This window comes from Brassica napus, chromosome A3 (assembly GCF_020379485.1).
Source record: "Brassica napus cultivar Da-Ae chromosome A3, Da-Ae, whole genome shotgun sequence".
In the NCBI taxonomy this organism is placed as follows: Eukaryota; Viridiplantae; Streptophyta; class Magnoliopsida; order Brassicales; family Brassicaceae; genus Brassica; species Brassica napus.
The window spans coordinates 24,838,745-24,862,807 of record NC_063436.1 but is presented as its reverse complement, the minus strand read 5'-3'; the positions used below and the strand labels follow the sequence as shown (position 1 = coordinate 24,862,807).

Below are 24,063 nucleotides of genomic sequence, written 5' to 3'. Positions count from 1 at the left end.
AGACTGAGAGCGACTAATCGAGGATTTAAGTATGGGCTTGAGCCTGTTGGCAATGATCTTGGTGATTACCTTGTAGACAATGTTGCAGCAACTAATAGGCCGGTAATCCCGAAGCTTACAGGCTGATGCAGTCTTAGGAATAAGGACTATTGCAGTTGTGTTTAGATCTTTCAGCAGACGACCATTACGGAAAAACTCAGCAACCGCAGCAATAACATCCCCTCCTACTGTGTCCCAAGACGCTTTTAGGAACTCAAATGGATAGCCATCGGGGCCTGGACTCTTATTAATGGGCATAGAGAAGATGGTGCCTCTGATCTCTGTCTCTAACACTTCCCTTTTGAGGTACGCTTTCTGCAAATCCGAGCATCTAAAACTGAGAAGCTCCTCCAAAGTATCAGTGGTTGCTGGTGAGACGGGTAAATCAGTATGACCAAGAATATCCTGGAAATAGGAGACATAATGGGATTTAATGTCATCAAGAGATCCCAAGAACTGCCCCGACTCATGGATCAGATAGTGAATGTGATTGCTCGTGTTCCTCTGAGCCACCGTCTTGTGGAAGAACGGGGTGTTCCTGTTTCCCACGTCAGCCCACCGAACTCGAGACCTCTGCCTGAAGAATTTATGCTCAGCCTTCAGCAAAGTGTTCAAAATTGCGCGTTCACAGTGTTCCTCCGAAGCAGTTGCGGGGTCAGGATGAGTAAGTAGGTTCTTCTGCAAAATCTCTACTCGCACAGATTGCTGCTTAACCCTTCCAGAAATGCCACTAAAATGAGTCTTATTTAGATTCCGCAGGACAGGCTTGAGCAGTTTCATCCGTCGGACTAGTTTAAACTGATCGGACCCCTGTACTTCAGCATTACCCCACGCATCTGAAACAGCCGACGAGTACTCAGGGTGATCAGTAAGATGGTGATAGAATTTAAATGGCTTGCGGACACGTCTACTGAGGGAAGGAACCCTGAAGAGGCACGGAGCATGGTCAGACTGATCCGGTTGGAGGAAGTCCGCGTAAGAATCCGGAAAGGAGGCCGCCCACGAGTGGTTTATCAAAGCATGGTCAATCCTCTTTGAGACAGGACTTGCGTCATTGTTGTTCCACCAAGTAAAGGGGAGACCCTTAGCTTGGCATTCAAAAAGCTCAGAATCTTGCATAGCTTGAACCATATCATCAATACCTGACGGATCAACTACAGAGAGAGGATAGTCAGAGTGGTGGCTGAGCCGGAATATCTGATTGAAGTCCCCTAAGACCGACCAAGGGGAGCTGAGGAGTGGAGTGGAGTCGTGGAGAGAAACTAGTTCCTCCCAGAGGGCTGCACGCTCAACAGTAGTATTATGGCCATAGACAAAGGTGACAGTGAGGTTTACATTCTCCGCCATAAGGTAGATGCCACAGGTAACTGCCTGTGAAGAAGACTTATAGATGAAGACCCGAACAGAAGGGTCCCAGACAACTATTATACGACCCGAGTGGTGTTGATCATAGTTCCCAAAAAAACCCCAACCAACAGGGAGAGCATTATATATCCGATTGGAGTTATTTTCATGAATATGCGTCTCCAAAAAGGCTCCGAAAAGTGGTCTCTGGATATTAATCCAGTTTTTAACCATGGAGTGGCGTCTGTCACTATTCAGACCTCTCACATTCCACGCAAAAAATTTCGACATGGATAATTATATAGATTTTGCGACCTTGCGGCCACACCCCTGGCGGTTAACCAGAAAAAACGGTGCCGCATACTCATCAGAGCTGTCGGGGCCGGGGTCATCAGATGACGAAGCAGTTGCCCGCAGGAAGGGGTTCGAGTAGTCAGGAGATGGATGCTGGTAAGAGAGACTAGCGCGTTGAATCTTGCCAGTAAGACAAGGCAATCTTTGAACATCTTCAGGGCTTGTGTCTATGATCCCTTCAGGACCCACCACCGGAGGAATTTCACCATCCTCCAAAGGTTCAATAGCCACTGAGGGTCTACTTGGGGACTTCTCAGGGGATCTCACTTCTTTAGCAGGAGCAGATTTTATAGCCTTCTTGCCACGGCCTTGCCTTGACTGTTTCCTTGCCTGTTTTTCAGCAGGGGCAGGACTCAAAGATCGTCTTCTAACTTCTCCATTTCCTCGAGGTAGATTACGACACTTAGTGTTGAGATGACCGTATTTCCCACAAGCATTACACTTTAAAGGGAGCCATGGATAAGATACCGAAATCTCATTCTCTTTGCCATTAGAGAACCCAGAAATGATCTTCGTAGGGAGCTCCCGTGTAAGATCGACGCGCACGAACAGTTTTGCAACTTGGAAATTTTCCTTTCGCTCTGTCTCAGGGGCCAGAGATTCTGGCTTACCCACTGCAGTAGCTAGCCGACTCAGGCTTTCCCGGTTGAATAGCAAGTAAGGGACTCCTCTAAGCTCGACTGGAACCACCGCACTAGTAATAGGGGCTTCCTCCGGGGTGAAATCAGGTGACCAAGGTGCGACTAACATCGGAAAACCCGCAATATTCCAGCAAGTTCTGGAGAGGAGATGCTCTCTTGTCTTAGCGTTAGTGACTCGCAGTAAGTATTCACCTTGACCCACATTGTGTACAAAAATCCTCGGTCCTGTCTTTGCCCACACAGCATTGACAACTCCAATAATACGCCCCATAGAGGGCCCGTCTCCGTGGAATCGAGCAAAGATGAAGTCACGAAACTCTTCCTTTGCTGAGGCAATGTTCTCATCCGGAATTAGGACGAAAGGGACCCCTGAGACGTGCTCAGAGGAGGTTCCTAGTTCTTCCAAGGTGGCAGAGACCTTGAGGAGACTAGCATAGCTCTTCGGTCCTGAGGGAGCTTCCAGATTTGCAGCCTTCTGCGGGGTTGTATGGAGAGCTTCTCGAGTATCCTCTTCCAGGGTTGGAAGAGTACCCTCCATAGCGACTACCAGAGTCTCCTCCTCTATCACTGATGGGGTAAAAGCAAGCTCACTTGACGTGAGAGGGTTGGAACCGTCAGATTCCATACACGAAGGTAAGGAGGGCGAGAGATGGGTGGAACCCAGATCTACAGAGTCCTCAGTCTTCAGAGACAATTTGTCAGTCGTCAGTACCACCGAATCGGCAGTTGCAGAATCAGCGCTCGATGCGCTGGCGAGAGGAGACGACTTCCTTAAAGCCTTGACAGACGTAGACGGTTTCGCAAATCCTTGAAGACGGGCCATCTTCGAAGAACCCTGAAGGAGATTACGAGATTTCTTTTTCTTTTTGGGAGTCATTAGAACTGAGGGTGAGAGAGGGGCGTTGATTGCTCGCCGGAGCGGCGTGAGGCCGTCCGACGGTGGGATTAGGTTAACGGTAACCTTATCGCCTAGAAGATCGCCTTTTTAGGAGAGAGAAATATATTATCAACCAAAATACAATCTGAAAATACACGAGTGGAGATTGTATTTGAGGTAACCTTATCGCTTCACTCTTAGTTGCGCGAATGTATTTTGCTAGTAAAATAGTAATCTGAAACTAAAACAAGTATCAGAAATATTGGTCAAAAAGTATAATAAAGTATTTCGGGTTGAAAATGAGAGAAGCTTTACCTCAAATACAATCTCCACTCGTGTGATTAGTGAAGGCCTTTGAAGTTCTATGCTAAGTGGGTTTCACTGTTATAATGATTAATGTTTTCCATACTATGGTTTTTGTTGACCGAATATAGTAAACGTATGTAAAAGCGCAAGCGCATTTCTTTTTTTCATTAAAAAATGCATCTTGCTTAAGCAAAAACATGCATCTTGCAAATTATTTACGGTACGATTATCAATCTATTTATATATTATATATATTGTAAAAACATTTGTTATCTGATAGTCTTTTCTTTAGAACAAATTATTGAAGCCCACACTAAAGGCCCACTTATGATCCATTAAGAAGTCTCAATAGTTTATGTATTAGGGTTTTTAGATTCATATAAATATGTTGTTAGATGTTCTTTGGTTGTAACTTTGGCTGCCTATAGTTGCAGCCTTCTTTAAACCTTTTATGAGATCAATCAAACTGTTTTAGATTCTTGGTGACAACTTACAAATCCATGACATTGAAGCTACTTGATAAGTTGAGTAGAAGTTCTAGAAGAGATAGGAACACCCATGAACCGACTGAAGCTCTGATACCATGTGAATATTTTATAAAAGATAGATTTGTGTCTGAAAGACTTATTGATGATAGCTCAAATGAGCTTTATTATGCAGAGAAATAAAAAACCTAAAGGATTTGTAAGTTGTCACCAAGAATCTAAAACAGTTTGATTGATCTCATAAAAGGTTTAAAGAAGGCTGCAACTATAGGCAGCCAAAGTTACAACCAAAGAACATCTAACAACATATTTATATGAATCTAAAAACCCTAATACATAAACTATTGAGATTTCTTAATGGATCATAAGTGGGCCTTTAGTGTGGGCTTCAATACAAATTAGGTATATATCTTGTAGTAGTTTGTAGTCAACCAGAAATAAACATACACTAATTAGTATGATCGCAAACTAGTATGATCAAAGTATCATGCATGCGCAATAAATACCCTACAACAATAACACGGTCATAAAAATCTCCAGGAAGACAAAATAGGTGAAAGGGTGTTCTTCAGAAATTCTTCAACACTCAGCTAAGAACAATACTACAACAACGTTCTGAAAACACGTAGTAACATGAGCACAAACGTGTATTCGAGGACATATATTATGAAGAGAGACAAGTGGGTGAGGTCAATCGGTGCTTTGTTACGGATTATCAGTGATGCATGCTAGATTTCTAGTATTTAATAATTTATCATGGCTTTCTAAAAAGAAGAAAACACACAATAATCATTTGGCAGAAAAAGAAAAAACAAAACACAAAATAATCTATTTCTTGCACGTGCATAAAAAGCGAGTCAATAAATTCAGTCGTACCACCTTTGAAGATTCCACTATCAAACAGATTCAACTATTGGTGGTCACCATTTATCTACCAAGTATGAAAAACACATTCAATTCAAGACTATAATATGCACACATGACTATAATATATATGCTGTACAAAGAGACAAATGAAAAGTATATATCCAAATGTAACACAGAAGTTTACTTGTGTATAGTCATTTAGTGTCAATTCTTAGTAATATTAGATTAAATCTATTCAAATAAAAATAATATATATAAGAATATATAGATAATTGGAACAAAATTTACTAGAAAAAAAATATTAGCATATGATTTCATGTTTTTTTTTTCATATAGTTTCATGTTGTAATACACATTCCATGTTTTTGCGTATACCCATAAATGCAAAAATTAGAATTGGTTTTCTTTTTGGTTTTTAGTGATTTAAACCTTGAACTATTTTTAGATCGGAAGAAAAATCTCCAACTAAAATTTTATGTTCTTAAACTTTCATCTAAGATTCTGTTAGTGTATCAACCCTTCCGTTAACAGTTTCGTCTAATGGACGGAAAACGTTGAATTTCATTATAAAAAATGACATGTACCTCGGTTTAATGAAACTCAGTGTTTCAAGTTAATGTTTTCCATCCACTTTAATCGGAACTGTTAACGGAGGGATTAATACACTAACAAAATCTTTGTTGAGGGTTTAAAAGCATAAAATTTTAGTTGGTGGTTTTTCTTCCGATCTAAAAATAGTTCGGAGTTTAAATCACTAAAAACCTTTTTCTCGTCAATGATTCTATCTTTCAGTTTGGATTTCTCTATCAAGATATAATAATCATCTCTCTCTATACCAAATTCCGTCAGTCATGGTCGTAAACAAACCATGGTTTAACTTACTAACTAGATTAGTCAGATATGATTGATATCCTCTTATAGGCCAAACTGATAATATTTAGTTAAACAAATCATAGATTTCTATAAAACAATTTCAGGAAAGGATTAGGCTTTAAGGAAAGTGGGTATCTGACAAAGGGAGCAAAACATTTTGGTGGGGTTTAGTCGCATGATAAAAGAGATAAAACCGGTTTGACTCGAAATGACCCTGCACGGGTTGACTCAATAAATAAATTTTTTTATTTTTATTTTTTAACGCTGATTTATTATGATCTTACAATTATGATATAAGAAAGATTACATAGACGATTCAATAACAACTTATACTACGTGCCTTATGAAAACCTACGTCTACCTATGAAGATCCACTCTAGACCAGATTTACTTGCACCATGTTGAAGATCCTTTGTAAACTTTTCTTTTGTAGTCTGCATAATTGTTTAATAAATCGCTCTTTTCGAGACTTGAAATCTGGATTTCTTGTAATCTGTAAATAAATTGCATAGTCTGGGATTTGAACCCCAGACCTGGGTATAGAAATCTTTAAACCTTAACTATTAGACTACAGTGCTTCCAATTTTGAACCTCAGACCGGGGTGTAAAATCCCTTAAACCTTAACAATTTTTTATTTATTGTTGTCATATTTCCCTTCTATCGCGACTCTTGTGCCTAGTAAGGGTGATCACTAACCGATATTGATTGAAACAAAACGAACCGCAATGAGGTCAGGTTTTAGTTTGACAAGTATTTTCTCAAATCAACATAAATAATGAATGCAATTATATAAGACTAATGATACTATTATCGTATAAAGCTCTTGTATAGTTTTGGTTAATAGCTGATGATTGTACACTGGTACATATAAACCGATTTATTTACTTTTGGTTTATTCAGTTGAGTCATGTATATAAGTAGACTCTGTACATTTGAAACTAATTAATGAGTATAATGATGTTTACTCATATGGTAATGGAGCGAAAATATCTTATTCTCTAACAAACTTCCGCTTACGTCATATCGTCATCGTCATATGGTAAATATTAAATAATGATGTTTACTCATAGGTATAATCATCACACCTAAACCAAAACAAAATCTAATCAAAGTGACCTTGTTTTTGTCCTTTGAGTATGACATTCCTCTTAACCGAACTAATTAAATACATATATTAACCGAAGTCTAACCCAAAACTCCACGTCTAAGTGCTGAAGTGGGCCATGAACTGTAAATTGAAAGACGAATGAATCATCTAATCTATTAAAACAGGAGTACATTTTGTACTTAGCCCTGAGTTTTCCTCAATAATTACCATTGAATGCCATTGAATGAATATTTTCATTTTTTAAGTCAACTAAAATCAGAATAAAACAACCGTTAAGTACAAACTTATTGCACACATTAATTTCGTGGAGATTAATAACTATATTGCCATATCATTAGTTTAATTTTAAAATATCTAACAAGATTTTAGGAATGCATGTTGCAAGGAATATCACAGATATACCGTATCTATAATCTCTCCATATCTGACAATTAAATTCAAAAATAAAAGTTAACCTACCTATTTTCGACATGTCAATATATATAATTATTTTAATTACTTCCCATTCATATTCTGAAATCACAAAATAATGTACGCTTGCTAAAAGTCTTACACCTTAATACGTTAAACCCTACAAGACTGGATGGAGTACACATGAAGCTACTTCATTCGTGAAATCAGAACACCAGTTGTGGGGGAGAGTCTCTTGAGTGCATTCTTGGAGATGAAACAGTTAAGTGTTACCCCCTCTATATATTTTTTGTGATTAACGTCATGACTCATGAGTCTATTGTAACACTAGATATTATAAACGTTAGTTTGATATATTTAGGAAAATATCATGAAAAGAAAACGAAAGCATGGGAAAGGTGGAAAAAATATTGAGAATGAGATTTTAAAGTTTTTTTGGGTAAAAACAAAATATCAATTCACAGTAATATTAACATTACTGATGAACACTGCCTTGATCAGCAAGGAAATCTACCTGTTCCAAGTGATTGTGCTTTCAAGCTCTATTTTTAATAGGGTTTTTGATTGTCTTGATAAAAACCCAGCTACCACCTTTATGGGTTCTTTAGAACCACAAATCACAAACACACAAAAAATCCAAGAATCAAAACGAAATGCAAGCTAGGTATGTGTGTTTTTAATGTCAAAATATTGAAAATGGCTTTTTCAACTTTATGAAGAAACTTTTCATTAATTAATATGGTACGTTAATGTAATCAAATTATTACTAGGTGAGGATTTGAAATCAAACTAATCTCTTTGTGACTTTAATTAAGTGACTTTTCATATATGTTTTTATAAAAATAAATATGTTTCTGTTTTTTTTTTTCAGAAAAAACAATATATGGGCTTGGGTATATTATATAACGATCCACATTGTAAATTATGATGTACCAAATTTTTAATCATAACAAGTCACTTAATTAAATTAGGCTTGATAAATTAAATTATCAACAAGCTGTACTTACTTTTGAATTTTTTTTGGTAACTTGGTTTTTACTATTTTATTTATGTTTCTGTCTAAATAATGTATTTTTTTTAAGAAATCTATATTTCAAATTTGAACTTTATATTCAACTTTACATCAAAATACTTATAGTATAATTAAAAAAACTCACAAGTATAATTAAAACTCTAATATTTGACACTTTAATGTTTATTTTACCAAATAAAATGAATATGAGCATAATAAAAAAACAATCTCATAGTTTATAAATGGAGGTTAAACACATTGAACAAGATACATCAACGTCAAAACCTAATAACCTATGAATCTATAACAAGAATTTAAACAATTAAGTTCATGGCATTGTCAAAAATAAAACATATAATTATGAAAAAATAAACTTTTTACTATTTTATTTATGTTTATGTCTAAATAATGTATTTTTTTTAAAAAAAATCTCTACTTCAAATTTGAACTATGTATTCAACTTTACATGAAAATATTTATAGTATAATTAAATAAAAACTCACAAGTATAATTAAAACTCTAATATTTGACACTTTAATGTTTATTTTACCAAATAAAATGAATATAAGCACAATGAAAAAATAATCTCATAGTTTATAAATGGAAGTTAAACACATTGAACAAGACACACCAATGTCAAAACTTAATAACCTATGAATCGATAACAAGAATTTAAACAATTAAATTTATAGCATTGTCAAAAATTAAAAACATATAATTATGAAAAACAAAACCCGCGCGGACGTGCGGGTCAAAGGCTAGTTTACATATATAAATAACCACATAGGTTTTGTTCCACACACACACACACACTTCTCATTAAAGAAAATGGAGAACTCTTTACCAAGTTACAAACTTGTGCTTCTATTGGCATTTTCTTTGTTTCTATTAGTTAACACGGAGCTGGGTTTTCTTTCACCTGCGAGAGCCATAGACAACAACACCAAGGCATTTAACGCAAAAATGACATTTCCATATTTGCTAAGATATTATTAACTTTTATTTTATCTAATGTGTATTTTTCAATAATTCCATAGGTTTATATAGTTTATCTTGGGGAAAGAGAAAATGATGATCCCGAACTTGTTACAGCCTCTCATCATCAAATGCTTGAATCATTTCTTGATAGGTACTTAATCATCTTCAGAAGGCCAAATCTCTAGTGAGATTTTTTTTGTATGCATAGTGACTATGACATCAAAGTTGCTGAATATGTTTTATTTAACATTAGTTTCTTGCCACCAAAGAAATCCTCTCGCTATGTTCTGTTTCTTCACGAAACTAAAGCCCTACTCCTTTTTGTTATACTTCTTAATGCACATCATGAGTTGCTCTCTAACTTATATCTTCATGTTACATATAGCAAAGAAGACGCACATAAATCGATGATCTACAGCTATCAACATGGATTTTCCGGTTTCGCAGCACTTCTTACTTCTTCCCAAGCAAACAAAATATCAGGTACGTACTAAACAGAACTCAAACTCAAACTAAAGAAACTTCATATATCAGAGATCTTTTTTTTTAAAACCGGAATCTTGCACAGACCATCCTGAAGTAATCCATGTTATACCAAACCGGATTCTGAAACTGCAAACCACAAGAACTTGGGATCTCCTTGAACTCTCTCAAATTCCAACTTCTTTTTCTTCCTCAACAACATCTGTAAAAGGTCTTCTTCATGACACCAACATGGGCAGTGAAGCTATCATCGGCGTCATAGATACCGGTCTCTCTCTCTCTCTCCCTCTTTCTCTCTCTCTCTCTATATATATATATATATCCTTGTCTCACATCATGTATATATGTATATATAAAGGAATATGGCCAGAGTCAAAGGTATTCAACGATCAAGGCCTTGGACCAATACCTAAGCGTTGGAGAGGAAAATGTGAACCAGGAGAAAAGTTTAACGCCACAATTCATTGCAACAAAAAGCTAATAGGAGCTAAGTACTACGTAAACGGCCTACTAGCCGAGATGGGAGAAACATTCAAAACAACAACAGTCAGAGAATTCAAATCCAACAGGGATGCACTCGGTCACGGCACGCATACAGCCACAATAGCAGGTGGCTCATTGGTTCCCAACGTGAGCTTCTATGGTCTAGCACGAGGTACTGATATACTCCCTCTGTTCAATAATGTAAGATGTTTTTACAGAAGATTTGGTGTTTCAAAAAAATGTTGATATTTCAAAGACAACTTTATTTTATTGAAAATTGGTCAACCAATAAAATTATAATGTATTATTTATGATTGCTTAATTCACTTTATTTTATATTATTTATAATATTTTTTAAGTAAGTTTGTTAATTGTTTCTGCTTTTAACCAAAACATCCGATAACAGTCCTAAATTTCAAAACCGGCTTTTGAATAGTAGTATTCACCACAAAAGCTAGCTTGAGGGTGAAGCTACAGATTTTTTATAAGACATTAGTTAGTTAGTTTGTTTACTTCCTAACCGATGTGTGGATTCTTCTAAGGCACGGTCCGAGGTGGTGCTCCTCGGGCACGCATAGCCTCTTACAAGGTATGTTGGAACACAATGCAAAAAGACGGAACAGGACCCGGTGGAAGCTGTTCAACTGCTGATATGTTGAAGGCTTTTGATGATGCTATACACGATGGGGTTGATGTTTTGTCTGTTTCTATATCCGGGGACCTTCCAGAGGACACCGAGGTGGATAAGCCTGATTTTGTCGGGGCCTTTCACGCAGTATCTAAAGGGATTCCGGTTGTGGCTGCGGCTAGTAATGAAGGGCCTAAGGCTCAGACTGTTGCTAATGCTGCTCCTTGGCTCTTGACCGTTGCTGCAACCACTCTTGACCGGTCCTTTCCTACAAAGATCACACTTGGCAATAAACAAACTCTCTTCGTATGTTTTATGTTACGTAAAAATAGTTCAAAAGTTTCATATTTGGACCTTTAATAACTTATTAATTATTTTTGGTGTATAATTAGGGTGAGTCTCTGTTCACTGGACCGGAGATTTCAACCGGTTTAGCTTATTGGGATTCAGAGAGTGATGATAACGGTGATGTCAAGGGGAAAATAGTTCTTGTTTTCGATACTACTAGTACCTATCCAGTTGAAACGAAAGGTGTAGCAGGAGTCATATATGCCCAACATCCCGATGACATTGTTGATCGATGCCATGCTTTTCCTTGCATTTACACTGATTACGACCTTGGGACCGACATTTTGCAATACATACGTACCACCAGGTCCTTTATCTTGAAGCAAATAAACTATGTTCATAAAGTTTTGACAAAAAAAGAAAAACTATATTCATAAACTTAAGTTTTCTTATGATCCCCACGTCGAATCACAGGTCGCCCACAGCGAGAATCAGCGCAGCTACGACACTAACCGGTCTGCCAGCAACACCAAAGGTTGCTGAATTCTCATCTAGAGGGCCTAACTCGGTTTCACCAGCCATTCTCAAGGTTATAGACAAAGCTTGTGTCTCAAGTCAGATTTTGAAACTAGATTATTAATCACGTTTTACTCTGTAGCCTGATATAGCAGCTCCTGGTGTGAGCATACTAGCTGCATTAAGTCCGTTTGATCCTAACGGACACGATGGATTTGGACTCGCCTCAGGGACATCGATGTCGACTCCGGTTGTTTCTGGTATCATAGCTCTCCTAAAGTCTCTACATCCTGATTGGTCTCCTGCTGCATTTAGATCAGCTTTGGTCACAACAGGTTCTTTGCCTAGTTCTTCACCTATTCTTCTTTAATTACACAAATAAAACTGAAAAACCGGTCTCTTTTTGAAGCTTGGAGGACAAGTCCATCTGGAGAACCCATTTTTGCTGAAGGATCAAACAAGAAGCTTGCAGATCCATTTGACTATGGAGGAGGTCTTGTAAACCCTCAAAGAGCTGCACACCCTGGACTTGTATACGATATGGGGATTGAAGATTACATCAACTACATGTGTTCCAAAGGTTACAACGACTCCTCAATCTCTCGTGTGATCGGTAAAAAGACTAAGTGTCCAACTCCCAAGCCATCAATTCTTGATATGAACTTACCTTCAATCACAATTCCAAATATTGAGAAAGAAGTCACACTCACAAGAAGTGTGACCAACGTTGGACCCATCAAGTCAGTCTACAAAGCTGTAATAGAGTCTCCTCTCGGCATAACTCTCACCGTCAATCCGACTACACTCGTCTTTAGCTCCGAAGATAAGAAGGTGCTCTCTTTCACGGTGAAGGCTAAAACGAGTTATAAAGTCAACACTGGTTACTTCTTTGGAAGCTTGACATGGACTGATGGTGTTCATGATGTTAAGATCCCTGTCTCTGTTCAGACAAGGATCATGATCAAGTCTTAACCAAAAAAAATAATCAAAACTACAATAAACGATGTCAGATGAATTCCGTGTATTAGAAAAATCCATATGATGATCATGCATCCAATCAAAATCATAATAATAAAGATTAAAAAAAATCATAAACTCTCATACAACAAAGTAACAAACACACAAACTGAGAAAACCGTGAAGTTTCCTCATTTATTCAACCACAACCATATAAAAACTACCACAATAGAATCGAGCCAAAAGGATCCTTATGACCATCTACTAAATATAATCATCGTAATGACTATATATATTATAAAGATAGGACTTTTATTATTTCATTAGCAATAAGCGATACACTTCTTCTTGCAATCCATGGTGCATCCACCACCTCCGCCTCCACCGCCGTATCCTTTCCCGGAGCGGCTAAAAGAGCTGAAACACCTGGCAGGACACCTCAGCTTCTTGCCGTTACAAGGTCCTTTTTCTTTGCAAGTCACCGTCGGTCTCACCACACCTCCTTTCCCGTACCCGCCGCTCGGACCACCGTACCCTCCGCCGTATCCACCGCCGACTCCCGTACCCGGAAACCCGTTTCCGAAGCCGGGTATCCCGGCATATCCAGATCCTGGTACACCGGCGAATCCTAAACCATTGTTACCGCTCTTCTGACGAGCTGAGTGAGTTGCAGAGACGAAGATGATGAGGAGAAGGGAAGCTAAAAAGATCGGTTTTGCAAACATTTTTCTTTGGCTAAGTGGGTTAGTTGAAGAGGGAGATAGATATGATTATAAATAGATATAAGCATTAAATTGAAATACGGTTAAGGCATTGATTAGTAGACTTTTAGTGTGTGAAGATCACTTTAATGCAAGAGAGACTTTTCTGTCTCTCTCTCTATCACTTATACGTAACATGTTGAGAGACTGTACAAATATATACATCTGCGTCACTTGGCTACATTTAATTAAGCATGTGATATTTGATATTCAAATACGATATTCAAATACGATATTCAAATACCATTTAAATCTTGGAGGGCTTTTGTGAGTGATGTTTTCATGATAAAGATAAATATACCAAAACCTGGGTGAAACCAAATTCAATTTATGTCTGCTGCAAGTTGGGTGAGATTAAATTTAGGTGCATTTTTTCTTATTATTGTTTTGCTAATGAGTTTATTTTCCAAACATCAACCATTTAGTCAGCAACTGTTTGACCAAAAGAAAACGTGTGGTGTTCACTCATAATATCCATAAGGCCCACTTATTAATTGAGCACAACCATATAGTATCATTTTAGTCTTGTAATCAAAATTCTATGCAATGTCAAGTCTGATTAGTAGCCTAATCTCCTTTTGTCCAAGGTTACATTAAATTGAATTTGTTGACAAGTTGGTTCACCATACAGCCTTTCTTGTCTCTCCATACGGTCCCACTAGGCCATTTAAACGACCAAATGATTGACAAATTCGGCCAAGTAGACTATTAGTTATATCAATTCACCTGTGAAAATGGAAAATTATATATATGAGATGTGTTTTGAATATATCGCTCCAGTATGGAAATCGATTTTTTAAAAGAATGCACACATTTAACCACTAATATGCAAGGCAAACCACAATTAGTATAGACATTTATAATGAAGAGTAATGAGAAGTGATTTTTGATTTGTGTTCCACACTGAATGATCTACTAGACATCATTCAATGTACTATTCAAGGTGATTTTTTACTTTTTTGAAAAAAAAACATCACCAGTGGCTAATTGTACATTGATGATGTTAATGAATGGTTAACGGTTAATGATGTATAGTCCGGTCTGTTGGTTTTGGGCGCCTAAAGCGCAACCAACTATAAAATATATTTTATCCAAAAAGAGAAGCTCAAGCTTCAAACTCCGTCCTCATGGGAATACTAATGACAGTTTCAACCACTACAGTACAACTAACTTTATAGAATTTGTGCCATATAAATATATACATAATTTGGCACCTGCAAGGGCTTTACCAGCTTTATCCCAAGTGGCTGGCCCCCTGTATAGTAGACTATGTATACTCTCACACCTGATTTGTGTTCTCTGTTGCTCAATACAATCTATATGATCCATTTCATTGACATTTCGATTCTATAGAATAGAAGCTAAGACTTTGTTGTTGACCCAAATAAAAGAGAAGCCAAGACTTTTAGTGACTTGGAACATTGATGTAGCCTTACTTACTGCTGCTCATGTCTCACTAAGCTGTAGTCATAGTGTCTAAGTGTTCTATAAAGAGAGACATCAAATCTTATGGTGGTCCATGATGAAGTCTTCTCCCCTGAGTCTACCTATAGTCTGCTGTTTCACCCATGCAGAGAGTGTTTAGAAAATGTAGGTTACGTAGCAGAGAGGTTCATTGTTTTTTTCTGTTCTAAATTACCAAAATTTATGCTGGTACTATCTTCCGTTGTCAAACAGGCACAGAGGCGTGCACCTGTTTATCTCCCACCCAATGTTCATTTCAGTAAAATTATAGTTTTTTTTTCAGTTCTCAAGTTTCTTCAACTGGCTCCTCAGAAGCATAAAGTATCTTTATGCAAGACTCAAATAGTCAAATGATCAGCTTGTCATACAACAGGTATGCACGTTTGTTCCTATGTTTAAATGGTGTTGAAAGCCAAAAATATTTGTAGTTACATGGTTTTCTTACATGGTAGTGAACTTGTTGTGAACAAACGCGAATTAACACGAAAAAAGTAAAAAAAAAAAGCAAAAAGTGTATTGAGGCAATTATCCGTTTAGAGTTTCTTTTTATTATGTAAATGAAAATAAAAATAAACTTATAAACTCTTAGACCTATATTTATAACAATCTCAAAACCCGATTTCGTTTTTCCAGTAGAAATACATACTTATCTAGAAAAGTAAATGTTCATAAACCGATAAGCCATACCATACTGTTAGAGCCGCAACACCCCCCCCCCCCCTCCTCAGATGTCAATCTTGATAGCGAGTTTATCCAATGAATGCTGGCTTTTTACTGCTGCACATAGATTTAAGACACTTCAGAACTTCTCGTGAAATTATCAAGATCCGGTGAAAGACCTCGTGGAGCTATCTGAAGCTGATGATGACATTGAAACTAATCTGTAGGTGTTACCTCTTTCTCTATCTACGCTTTTTACCTACCTTTTTGCGTAATATCTTGAGTTCTAATATCTTTTAGTCGATCAGAATCTCTGTCATGTTACCTAACTTCGTCAACCATTCATAAGCCGATTCAGTAGGCTGGTGCCAATGTGATCTCACAAAAGCAAATCCAAGTGGGTTTTCTATAATAACCAAAAAAAAAAAAACTCTTGTATGCGTTGTGCTTCCATGTGTGTTTTTCTGCATACATGACTAAGAAATGACCATAAACAAGCATACCATAGAATAGAAACGGATGGAACTTGCAGCATCAATTCCAACGTACATTATCATAACTAAGATTCCTCACCAGATTACTCTGGGAGCTAGTACATTGATTTTGAAGGTTACATATCTTAGATATCTACTAACTCCATCCATGGTTTCTGTAGATTAAAGTTTATAAATGTAAAATTTGGTATAAAATTTAGCATTTACAGTTAGCAAAAAAAAAAAAAAAATAGCATTTACATAAAGAAAAAAAAGGTTTATAGATGTAATAATCGTCACTATCGTTTTCATTTGCGAAACACTGTCGTTTCGAGGTTATCATCTTCTTACAGGTTTCCTTGTCTTAATTTTACCTCTTATCCAAAGAGAAACTGACACGTCATAATTATGAAAAAGATTTACGCCACGTCAACTCACGAAACTCGCCAAGTTAGGCGCGTGATTTCCACTCCCCCACCTGATCGGAGACGTCTCCTATTAGCTCTCTCTCTCTCTCACACCAACCACGAAACTCTTCTCTGATCTCCTTCACCATGGATCCTCTTCAGCCGGATAACCACCACCTCCCGTCTCCGCCGTTAATCTCCGACCGAGTTCTAATAAACGGCGTCGTCACGCCTTTAACTCTAACCGCCGAGGGAGAGCTTCAATGGACGACGGAACCCGGCCGCGGGAAATCGACGACGGAGAAAGAGATCCTGAGCTTCGCGGTGGAAGGCGACAAGGTCAGAGTGAAGACCTTGGTGGAGAGAACGGGATCATCAATCTGCTGCGGAGGAAGCGGTGGAGACTACGCGAGGAAGGACTTCGTGTTCGAGCCTCTCTACGATGAATCTAGAAAGCTCTGGTGCGACAAGCTTCGTCAACGCCTCCGCTCTCTCGGTTAGTTGTTGGATTAATCATTAAAACGACATCGTTTTGGGAGCTGAGTTTGGTGAATGATTTTTGTAGGTCGGCCTAAGAGGCTGCTTGTGTTTGTGAACCCTTTTGGTGGGAAGAAGACGGCGAGGAAGATATTTTTGGAGGAAGTGAAGCCGTTGTTTGATGATGCTGATGTTCAACTTGACGTTCAAGGTTTCTTGATTTATATTTTGTCTCTGGGAGAGTAATAATCTGATTTGGTGATTTTTTTTTTGTAGAAACTAAGTATCAGTTGCATGCAAAGGAGATGGTTAGGTCCATGGATGTATCGAGATACGACGGTATTGTTTGCGTTAGTGGCGACGGTGTCCTTGTTGAGGTAAAGTTTGAATCTTTTCTGTTGTGATGATGCGTGTCTGTCTCTTTTGGAAGTATAGTCTCTTGTTTTAATTATGTGCTGTTTCGTAATTTAGTAGGTTGTGAATGGACTGCTCGAAAGAGAAGACTGGAGAACTGCCTTGAAACTACCTATTGGAATGGTCCCTGCAGGTTCGTTCTGCTTTTATCGTTCTCGTCTCTTGTGTGTTCCATGTGAAAGTATAGATGTGTAAAGTTATTATCCTTCAGTGAGATTGAAACAATTGCTGTTTATGATAGAGAAATTGATCTCTTGTGCATGAGAAGCTTATATAATTCTTGATGGTAGGAAGTGGTAATGGCATGATAAAATCATTGCTGGACCCGGTTGGGATGTCTTGTAGTGCAGCAAGTGCTACTGTTTCCATTATACGAGGTCTTTCTCTGTCCCATTCAAACGTTTTCTTTCTCCGTATGAATCAGGTCATTGTTTAAATATATATTGTATTGGTAGGTCATAGACGTTCTTTAGATGTGGCAACTATCGCACAAGGGACTACCAAATTCTTCAGCGTCTTGATGCTTGCTTGGGGTATGCAACTGACTACAGAAATGTATTTGCATATGAAACTAGTGCCTGAGCTTGGTGAACTATACTGTTGATTGTATTGAGATAAATTCAACTTTTTTATTTTCAGGATTAGTGGCTGATATAGACATCGAGTCAGAAAAGTTCAGATGGATGGGCAGTGCTCGCTTTGATGTCTATGTATGTTTTGTTGAATCTTTTTGACAATCTTTTGTACTGAAGGTCTTAAAGTGTACGCCTAATCTATTCGAATCTACCCATTATTCAACTAATGGGACATTGTGTTGTCTCTTCTACGGCTTGTGACTTTGCAGGGTCTCCAGAGGATAATATGCTTGAGACAGTACAATGGACGAATTCTATTTGTGCCGGCTCCTGGGTTTGAAAGCTGTGGACAACCAGCCAGTTACCATCTAGACAAGGAGTCGTCTGTTGGTGATAAGACACGAGGATACCAAGGACCTGATACTAATCTTGAAGATCTGGAATGGAGAGAAATCAAAGGCCCTTTTGTTTCAGTCTGGCTTCACAATGTTCCCTGGGGTGCTGAGAACACTTTGGCTGCTCCCAACGCTAAGGTCAGTTACACATTTCATAACATCTCCTTGTGCGGTGCACAAGCAAGAAGCCTTCATAGGACGCTAACACTTCTTATGTATATATGGTCTGATGTAACAGTTTTCTGATGGCTTTCTGGATTTGATTGTGATGAAAGACTGCCCCAAGCTCGCCTTGTTATCACTTATGACAAAGTTGAGTGATGGGACACATGTTCAATCACCTTATGTATCGTACCTAAAGGTGTGTCATCCGAACCCACGACGTTCCATATAGTTTTAATCTTTCATTTGATGTTTCTTAACTAAAAAATGTTGATACGGTGATTTTAACTGTGTTAAAGGTTAAGGCATTCGTGCTGGAGCCGGGTGCACGGATAGACGAAGAAGACAAGGAAGGAATCATAGATTCAGACGGAGAGGTATTGGCAAGGGGAAGAAAATCATATAAATGTGATGAAAAGGCACTGATGTCTTATAGCAAGCTTCAAATAACAGTTGATCAAGGATTAGCCACTCTCTTCTCTCCTGAATAGTTTCTGATTGAGAAAGTGTATTATTACATGAGATGGATGACACATATCACGAATGTTGTTCCGCTGTGGCGATAATTTGATTGATGGGACACGTACATCAACTAAGAAGCAAAGAGAGGACGTTTGTGTCTATTAAAATCAGTCCTATGACCAACGGAGTTTTCTTTCTCTGCTTTGTATCTCTGAGGTGTAAACATCGTGTGTTTTTGTATTTGCAGTGTAGGAACAAAATATTGATAGTATAAGACAGACAAATATCAAGTCATAAGTTATCGACTGTTGAAAGTATAAAGACAAATATCAAGTATACTTGGCGTATGTTATATACTTCTTCTTGTTCCTATTCCTCTAGATCTTGCTTCAACAGGGAATGTCCTAATGAGTTTAAACTAGAGCATTACCGACCTGGTTGGCTCTTCTTCTTCTTCTCACCCGAGTTTTCTTTTCTTGTGTACCAAAGTACAGGTTCTAGATGTCCAAATAAAGCTATAGGAAAGATCTAGAAGAAGTAAAAAACTAAAGGACATCAAAATCAGATAAGTAGAGAACTACATTTCATTCTAATCAACAATGAGTGGAGACTATATGGTGTTTGGTTTCTAGAGACTTATGTTTATGCTACTTCATCAGAATATCTCACTTGCACAAGAAGAAACGGACTAGTTAAAGTCTGCAAGTATTTATAATTGCATTATGCATTAACTCACAAAGGGGTGGTTTTTCTTTCTCTGATCAAATTCATTCTCGTATTTTATCATCCATTTATATTGTTGATTATAATCTGGTTACAGCTCTGCCTATGAGCAAGGAAAGTTCTGAGACATCTTCCACCAAAGGGCTTCCAGATGGACGTGTTGTGAGTTATGTGGAAAGGTAAATTACCTGGTTTATTGGCTAAAAAGTTTTTTAAGTATATTTTGCATCGCCAAAATCCTGTGCAGATATGAATTTCCTCACTATTGGATCTCTCTGCAGCGAGTTCATTGCGGTTGTATTGTTTCTGCATCTGCTCCTACATTGCTTGACAGGGCCGATCCTGAACCAAGTTTGATGAAACATTTGGTTCATATTCCCAAAATTTTTGAAAATTATATATAAATATAAGTTCCTAAAATTTATGGTCTCTAAACTGCTAAATTTTTTACTAAATAGTCTATGATCCCCAAAATTTCAGGACCGACCATGTTGCTGAATGCCGAAGAAATTGAGTAATTGACTTGTGCACGAAAAAAAGTTGCTTTGGTGAGGAAGGAATTCACATTTTTATTTTCTCTTATAGAACTCCATCCTTATATCTTTTTTTGAGGCCATGATAAATATGGTTCGTCATCAACTCTAAATAATCATTTTAGCAATCTTTTTACCATGAATCAATACCACATCACAATTCATAAACCATGATTGACCTTTTCACCTTTTAGTTATTGTAAATATTGTTCACTTGTGTGTGTATTTCATAAAAAGTAGCTGTTATTTTTTCTGGAACAATATGGAATGAAATGAAATGGTTTTTCATTTCAACTGTTGAACATTTTGTGGAATGAGAAGAAATTAAGCATTTAGAAAGATGGATTTCAGTTGCATTCTAAGATTATTTTCTATGTATTATTACCCCAAGTTATACCAGAGGTACCTTGAGTGGTCTCCTGAGAATTGCTATTCTTGGAGAAGCTATGCTGAGTTTGAGATGTCTCTTTCTGAAAAAGATCGTGCTAGAGCTATTTTTGAACGTGCAATCTCTCAGACAGCTCTAGATATGCCCGAGCTGCTATGGAAGGTAAGCTTCTTCTTCTTTTCCCGAAGATCTCTCAGAATTAAGAATCTATTGGACCAATATTAAATTCTCTGTTGACGTATTTTGGCAGACGTACATTGATTTTGAGATATCAGAAAAAGAGTTAGAGAGGACACGAGCTTTATATGAGCAACTCTTGGAGCGTACAAAGCATTACAAGGTGTGGGTTAGCTTTGCTAAGTTTGAAGCTTCTGCTACTGAACATAAAGGTGAAGAAGACAAAGAAGAAGTTGCTATTGAAACCAAAAAAGACTGCATCAGACGCGCTAGAGGTTTCAAACTACAATGTTATATATTATAAGTTTTGGTGATTTTCTTGTGGCACGTTTTAACTGTTTTTCCTTTCTTATACTCAGCGATCTTCGAGAGAGCCAACGCCTACTACAAAGACTCTGCACACAAAGAAGAGCGTGCTACACTTTTGGATGATTGGGTTAACATGGAGGCGGGATTTGGTAGCCTCGGGGATGTTAGTGTCGTTCAGTCGCTTCTCCCAAAGAAGCTCAAGAAAAGAAAAGCCATCAGTAGAGAAGACGGCTCAACAGCGTACGCATTGCATTGATATAACTGGTCAATTTCTTTATCTTTGAAATGGTAATGATGCTTAATGTGACCAAAAATTTTGTTTGAATCTTTGGCAGGTACCAAGAATACACTGATTATTTGTTCCCAGATGAATCACAGACGATGGCTAATCTTAAGATTCTTGAAGCTGCTCATAGATGGAAGAAGCAGAAGGCTGGGGAATGCGTCTGACCGTGGTTAACATAATGTTATGTGGTTATGTAATAGTTTAAAATAACATAAAAGTAACTACTAGATGATGTTATTGTCTCGTGCTGAGCGTAGACTAAATTAAATACTACAAGAAAATGTATTAGAACTTTTGTGTATGTGTGTTGATTTGTGATCGAATCTAAAAACGTTTTTAATCATCGCATCTCATCATGTTCTATCCATCAGAAGGAGGAGCCAGTTATAATGATGGTTTTAGGATAATGATCTTATATACTCCCTTTGTTATAATGAAGAAGCTAATATCTTCAATCCGACTCAATATTTTCCAATGGGTGATCATACATGCTCTCTTTTGTACCTTAAAATGTAATTATAAGAAAATATTAAAATGGAAAATCGGGATCATCCCATTGAAGAACGGCAGATTCCATGTTCTGCTCTCTTTTCAGCTTATCTTTTAAGAACCAGTCGCATATTTTTCCAGCATTCAACTCTTCTATTGAACATCCTTCTTGCTCCGATATCACTCTTAGTAAATTCAATGATGATATCTGTATATTTTTAGTTCCAAAATAAAACCGAAATTAGTACAGATTTTATATCTTTCTTTTTTTGTGCAATACAAATTTTTTTTTTGAATTATATTGGAGTATCCTGGCCTCCACCGAATTGGATACAGACTAACCACATGTCAGCCTACATTATTTGCTCATCGCTTCATCGTATTGGGTTTCGCCTTCAAATTAATTACCACTAGGGCACAAGTCCCGGCCGGTTAACCAATAAACTGTGCAATACGTATTTTATATCTCAACAATCAAATGTACATGATTCTTTCTTCATTTTTTTACAAAATGAAATTCTAGTTGTTTAAACCCTTTCACAAAAAAAAGAAATTCTAGTTGTTTAATTTATGTATATACACTAGTAGTGCACTGATACATTGTTAAATATAATGCGGTTCTTGATTATGTATGTGTTAATTTTTTTTCTTCATAAAGATGAATGTGTTCAGTTTTCTATGTAAAGTTGATGTTTCATTTCCTAATAATTCACTCGCACCAATTAAATTTATAAGAAAAATCTTTGTTAAATTAGAAAAAAAAACTAAATTATTCTTAATTTTGCATTGCAAATAATTATATTCAAGAAACGAAAGGGTTATAAACTGATAGTTTAATTTACCGTTAGTCGACAGAGAAACTTCTCGTGTGCACCAAGGCCCGATATTTCGACAAGACCAGCTTCTGCTAAGCTCAAGAAACTTCTTCTCTCGGGCTTAATTTGTTTCTCGGATTCTTCTTCTCCGGCACATGCTCTTACTAAACACAATCCCATATTTCTTCTTCCTCCTCCTTGTGTTCTTGTCATGAATGTAACATTATTTGAGCTTGCTTGTCCACTCCTCGCAATAGTCTTTTCTATCTGAGGACTTAACATGACATTTGAGTGACGATGATAGGTGGCGATGTTCATTGTCACACCAAAATCTCGTTGTTTTTCCTTCTCAATGAGTTAGAAAAGGAAGATGAAGATGAGGATAAAACTTATCCGTTATGTTCGCTGGGTGCCGGAATATTAGTGGTGAATAATGATTTGGTATTTTGGGCTTTAGGAGTTTGAGCCTTTTATTTTGTAATATGGGTCATTATTTGTTGGGTTAATTTGCTGTATAACCAATTTCTGAAGAGAACTAAGTATATGTCAATGATTTTGACATAATCAACTCACTGACATTTAGTCTCTATTTTGGCCGGTTATATCCCCACCCTTCATAAGTAGCCGGTAAAAAGGAAAAAAGTGAATGATGTCATTGTTAAAATATATGGATGAGAAAAAAACACCATTATTACTATCATATCACGTAATGCCACCAATGTTACACACTTATTTATCGTATACTATGCACTGTAATAAAGTCCACATCTCACACTTATTTTCTACAAACATATTTACACATGAAAAAGAATGACTAGCTATCTACGTTACATGTTTATGACCACAAAAATAGGTATAGAGTGTTCTATTCCATATGAACGATATAGTATAAGTATAAGACTATAACCATATTCATAATCCCTAATAGTATAGCACATCAACTTCATCTCAACTCCTAAATAATAATGTCTATCTCAAACCCACTTCGAACCCCTAAATACTAAATCTTAAACTATAATCACTAAACCCTAAACCCAATCCCTAAACCCAAATAAAATAGATAATCACTAAACCCTAAACCCAATCACTAAACCCTAAACCCAATCTCTAAACCCAAATATACAATATAGACCATTCATTTGATAACTTACTTTTAAAATATAAAATGTAAAATAACACAACAACAAAACATAACTCATGCTTATATATTGTATAATAGCATTTCTATTCTATGTTTATCAAATGGAATAAAAATAAATAAATATTACATTGCAACAGTTAGAAATAGCGAGGAGACTATGGATGGCAAGCTTGAGGAGGAGAGGTAAGTGGTATTCCTATATATTTTTGGTATTCCTAATTTTTCACTACAAACATGAGAACTGTTGAATTTGAAGAGCAAGACAGACTGCTCAATTTCATATAGTATAGAAATATGTGAA

General features: G+C 37.1%; 4 protein-coding genes across 6 annotated transcripts; 2 read left to right on the top strand and 2 right to left on the bottom strand.

Moving 5' to 3' along the window:
• The first annotated feature begins 9,112 nt into the window (after window positions 1–9,112).
• LOC106376947 (subtilisin-like protease SBT3.13) lies at window positions 9,113–12,738 on the top strand. 2 transcript variants are annotated; one of them, XM_048766787.1, is made up of 10 exons: window positions 9,113–9,266; window positions 9,356–9,447; window positions 9,682–9,779; window positions 9,865–10,047; window positions 10,138–10,434; window positions 10,805–11,196; window positions 11,283–11,545; window positions 11,653–11,767; window positions 11,837–11,954; window positions 12,104–12,738. In XM_048766787.1, the coding sequence occupies exons 1-10, from the start codon at window positions 9,147–9,149 to the stop codon at window positions 12,664–12,666; spliced, it is 2,241 nt and encodes a 746-aa protein (XP_048622744.1). In that variant the 5' UTR covers window positions 9,113–9,146; the 3' UTR covers window positions 12,667–12,738. The 2 variants fall into 2 exon arrangements, with proteins under 2 accessions (XP_048622744.1, XP_048622741.1); XM_048766784.1 differs by having other exon boundaries at window positions 11,837–12,029.
• LOC106376949 (ATP-dependent RNA helicase A) lies at window positions 12,737–13,376 on the bottom strand. The gene has a single exon (XM_022716828.2). It carries the CDS (start codon window positions 13,374–13,376, stop codon window positions 12,975–12,977), a length of 402 nt encoding a protein of 133 aa, XP_022572549.1. The 3' UTR covers window positions 12,737–12,974.
• Window positions 13,377–16,488: 3,112 nt separating this feature from the next.
• Window positions 16,489–19,239, top strand: LOC106421003 (sphingosine kinase 1). Of its 2 annotated transcripts, XM_013861847.3 has the most exons (10): window positions 16,489–16,912; window positions 16,982–17,104; window positions 17,170–17,270; window positions 17,368–17,440; window positions 17,598–17,684; window positions 17,763–17,840; window positions 17,947–18,017; window positions 18,152–18,415; window positions 18,516–18,638; window positions 18,739–19,239. In XM_013861847.3, the coding sequence occupies exons 1-10, from the start codon at window positions 16,564–16,566 to the stop codon at window positions 18,928–18,930; spliced, it is 1,461 nt and encodes a 486-aa protein (XP_013717301.3). In that variant the 5' UTR covers window positions 16,489–16,563; the 3' UTR covers window positions 18,931–19,239. The 2 variants fall into 2 exon arrangements, with proteins under 2 accessions (XP_013717301.3, XP_048622761.1); XM_048766804.1 differs by lacking the exon at window positions 16,489–16,912 and having other exon boundaries at window positions 17,365–17,440.
• A 2,468-nt stretch (window positions 19,240–21,707) lies between these two features.
• On the bottom strand, window positions 21,708–23,100 carry LOC111214292. Its single transcript, XM_022716868.2, has 2 exons — window positions 22,649–23,100; window positions 21,708–22,014 (listed from the first exon to the last, which is right to left on the bottom strand). The coding sequence occupies exons 1-2, from the start codon at window positions 22,937–22,939 to the stop codon at window positions 21,847–21,849; spliced, it is 459 nt and encodes a 152-aa protein (XP_022572589.2). The 5' UTR covers window positions 22,940–23,100; the 3' UTR covers window positions 21,708–21,846.
• Between the last annotated feature and the right edge of the window lie 963 nt (window positions 23,101–24,063).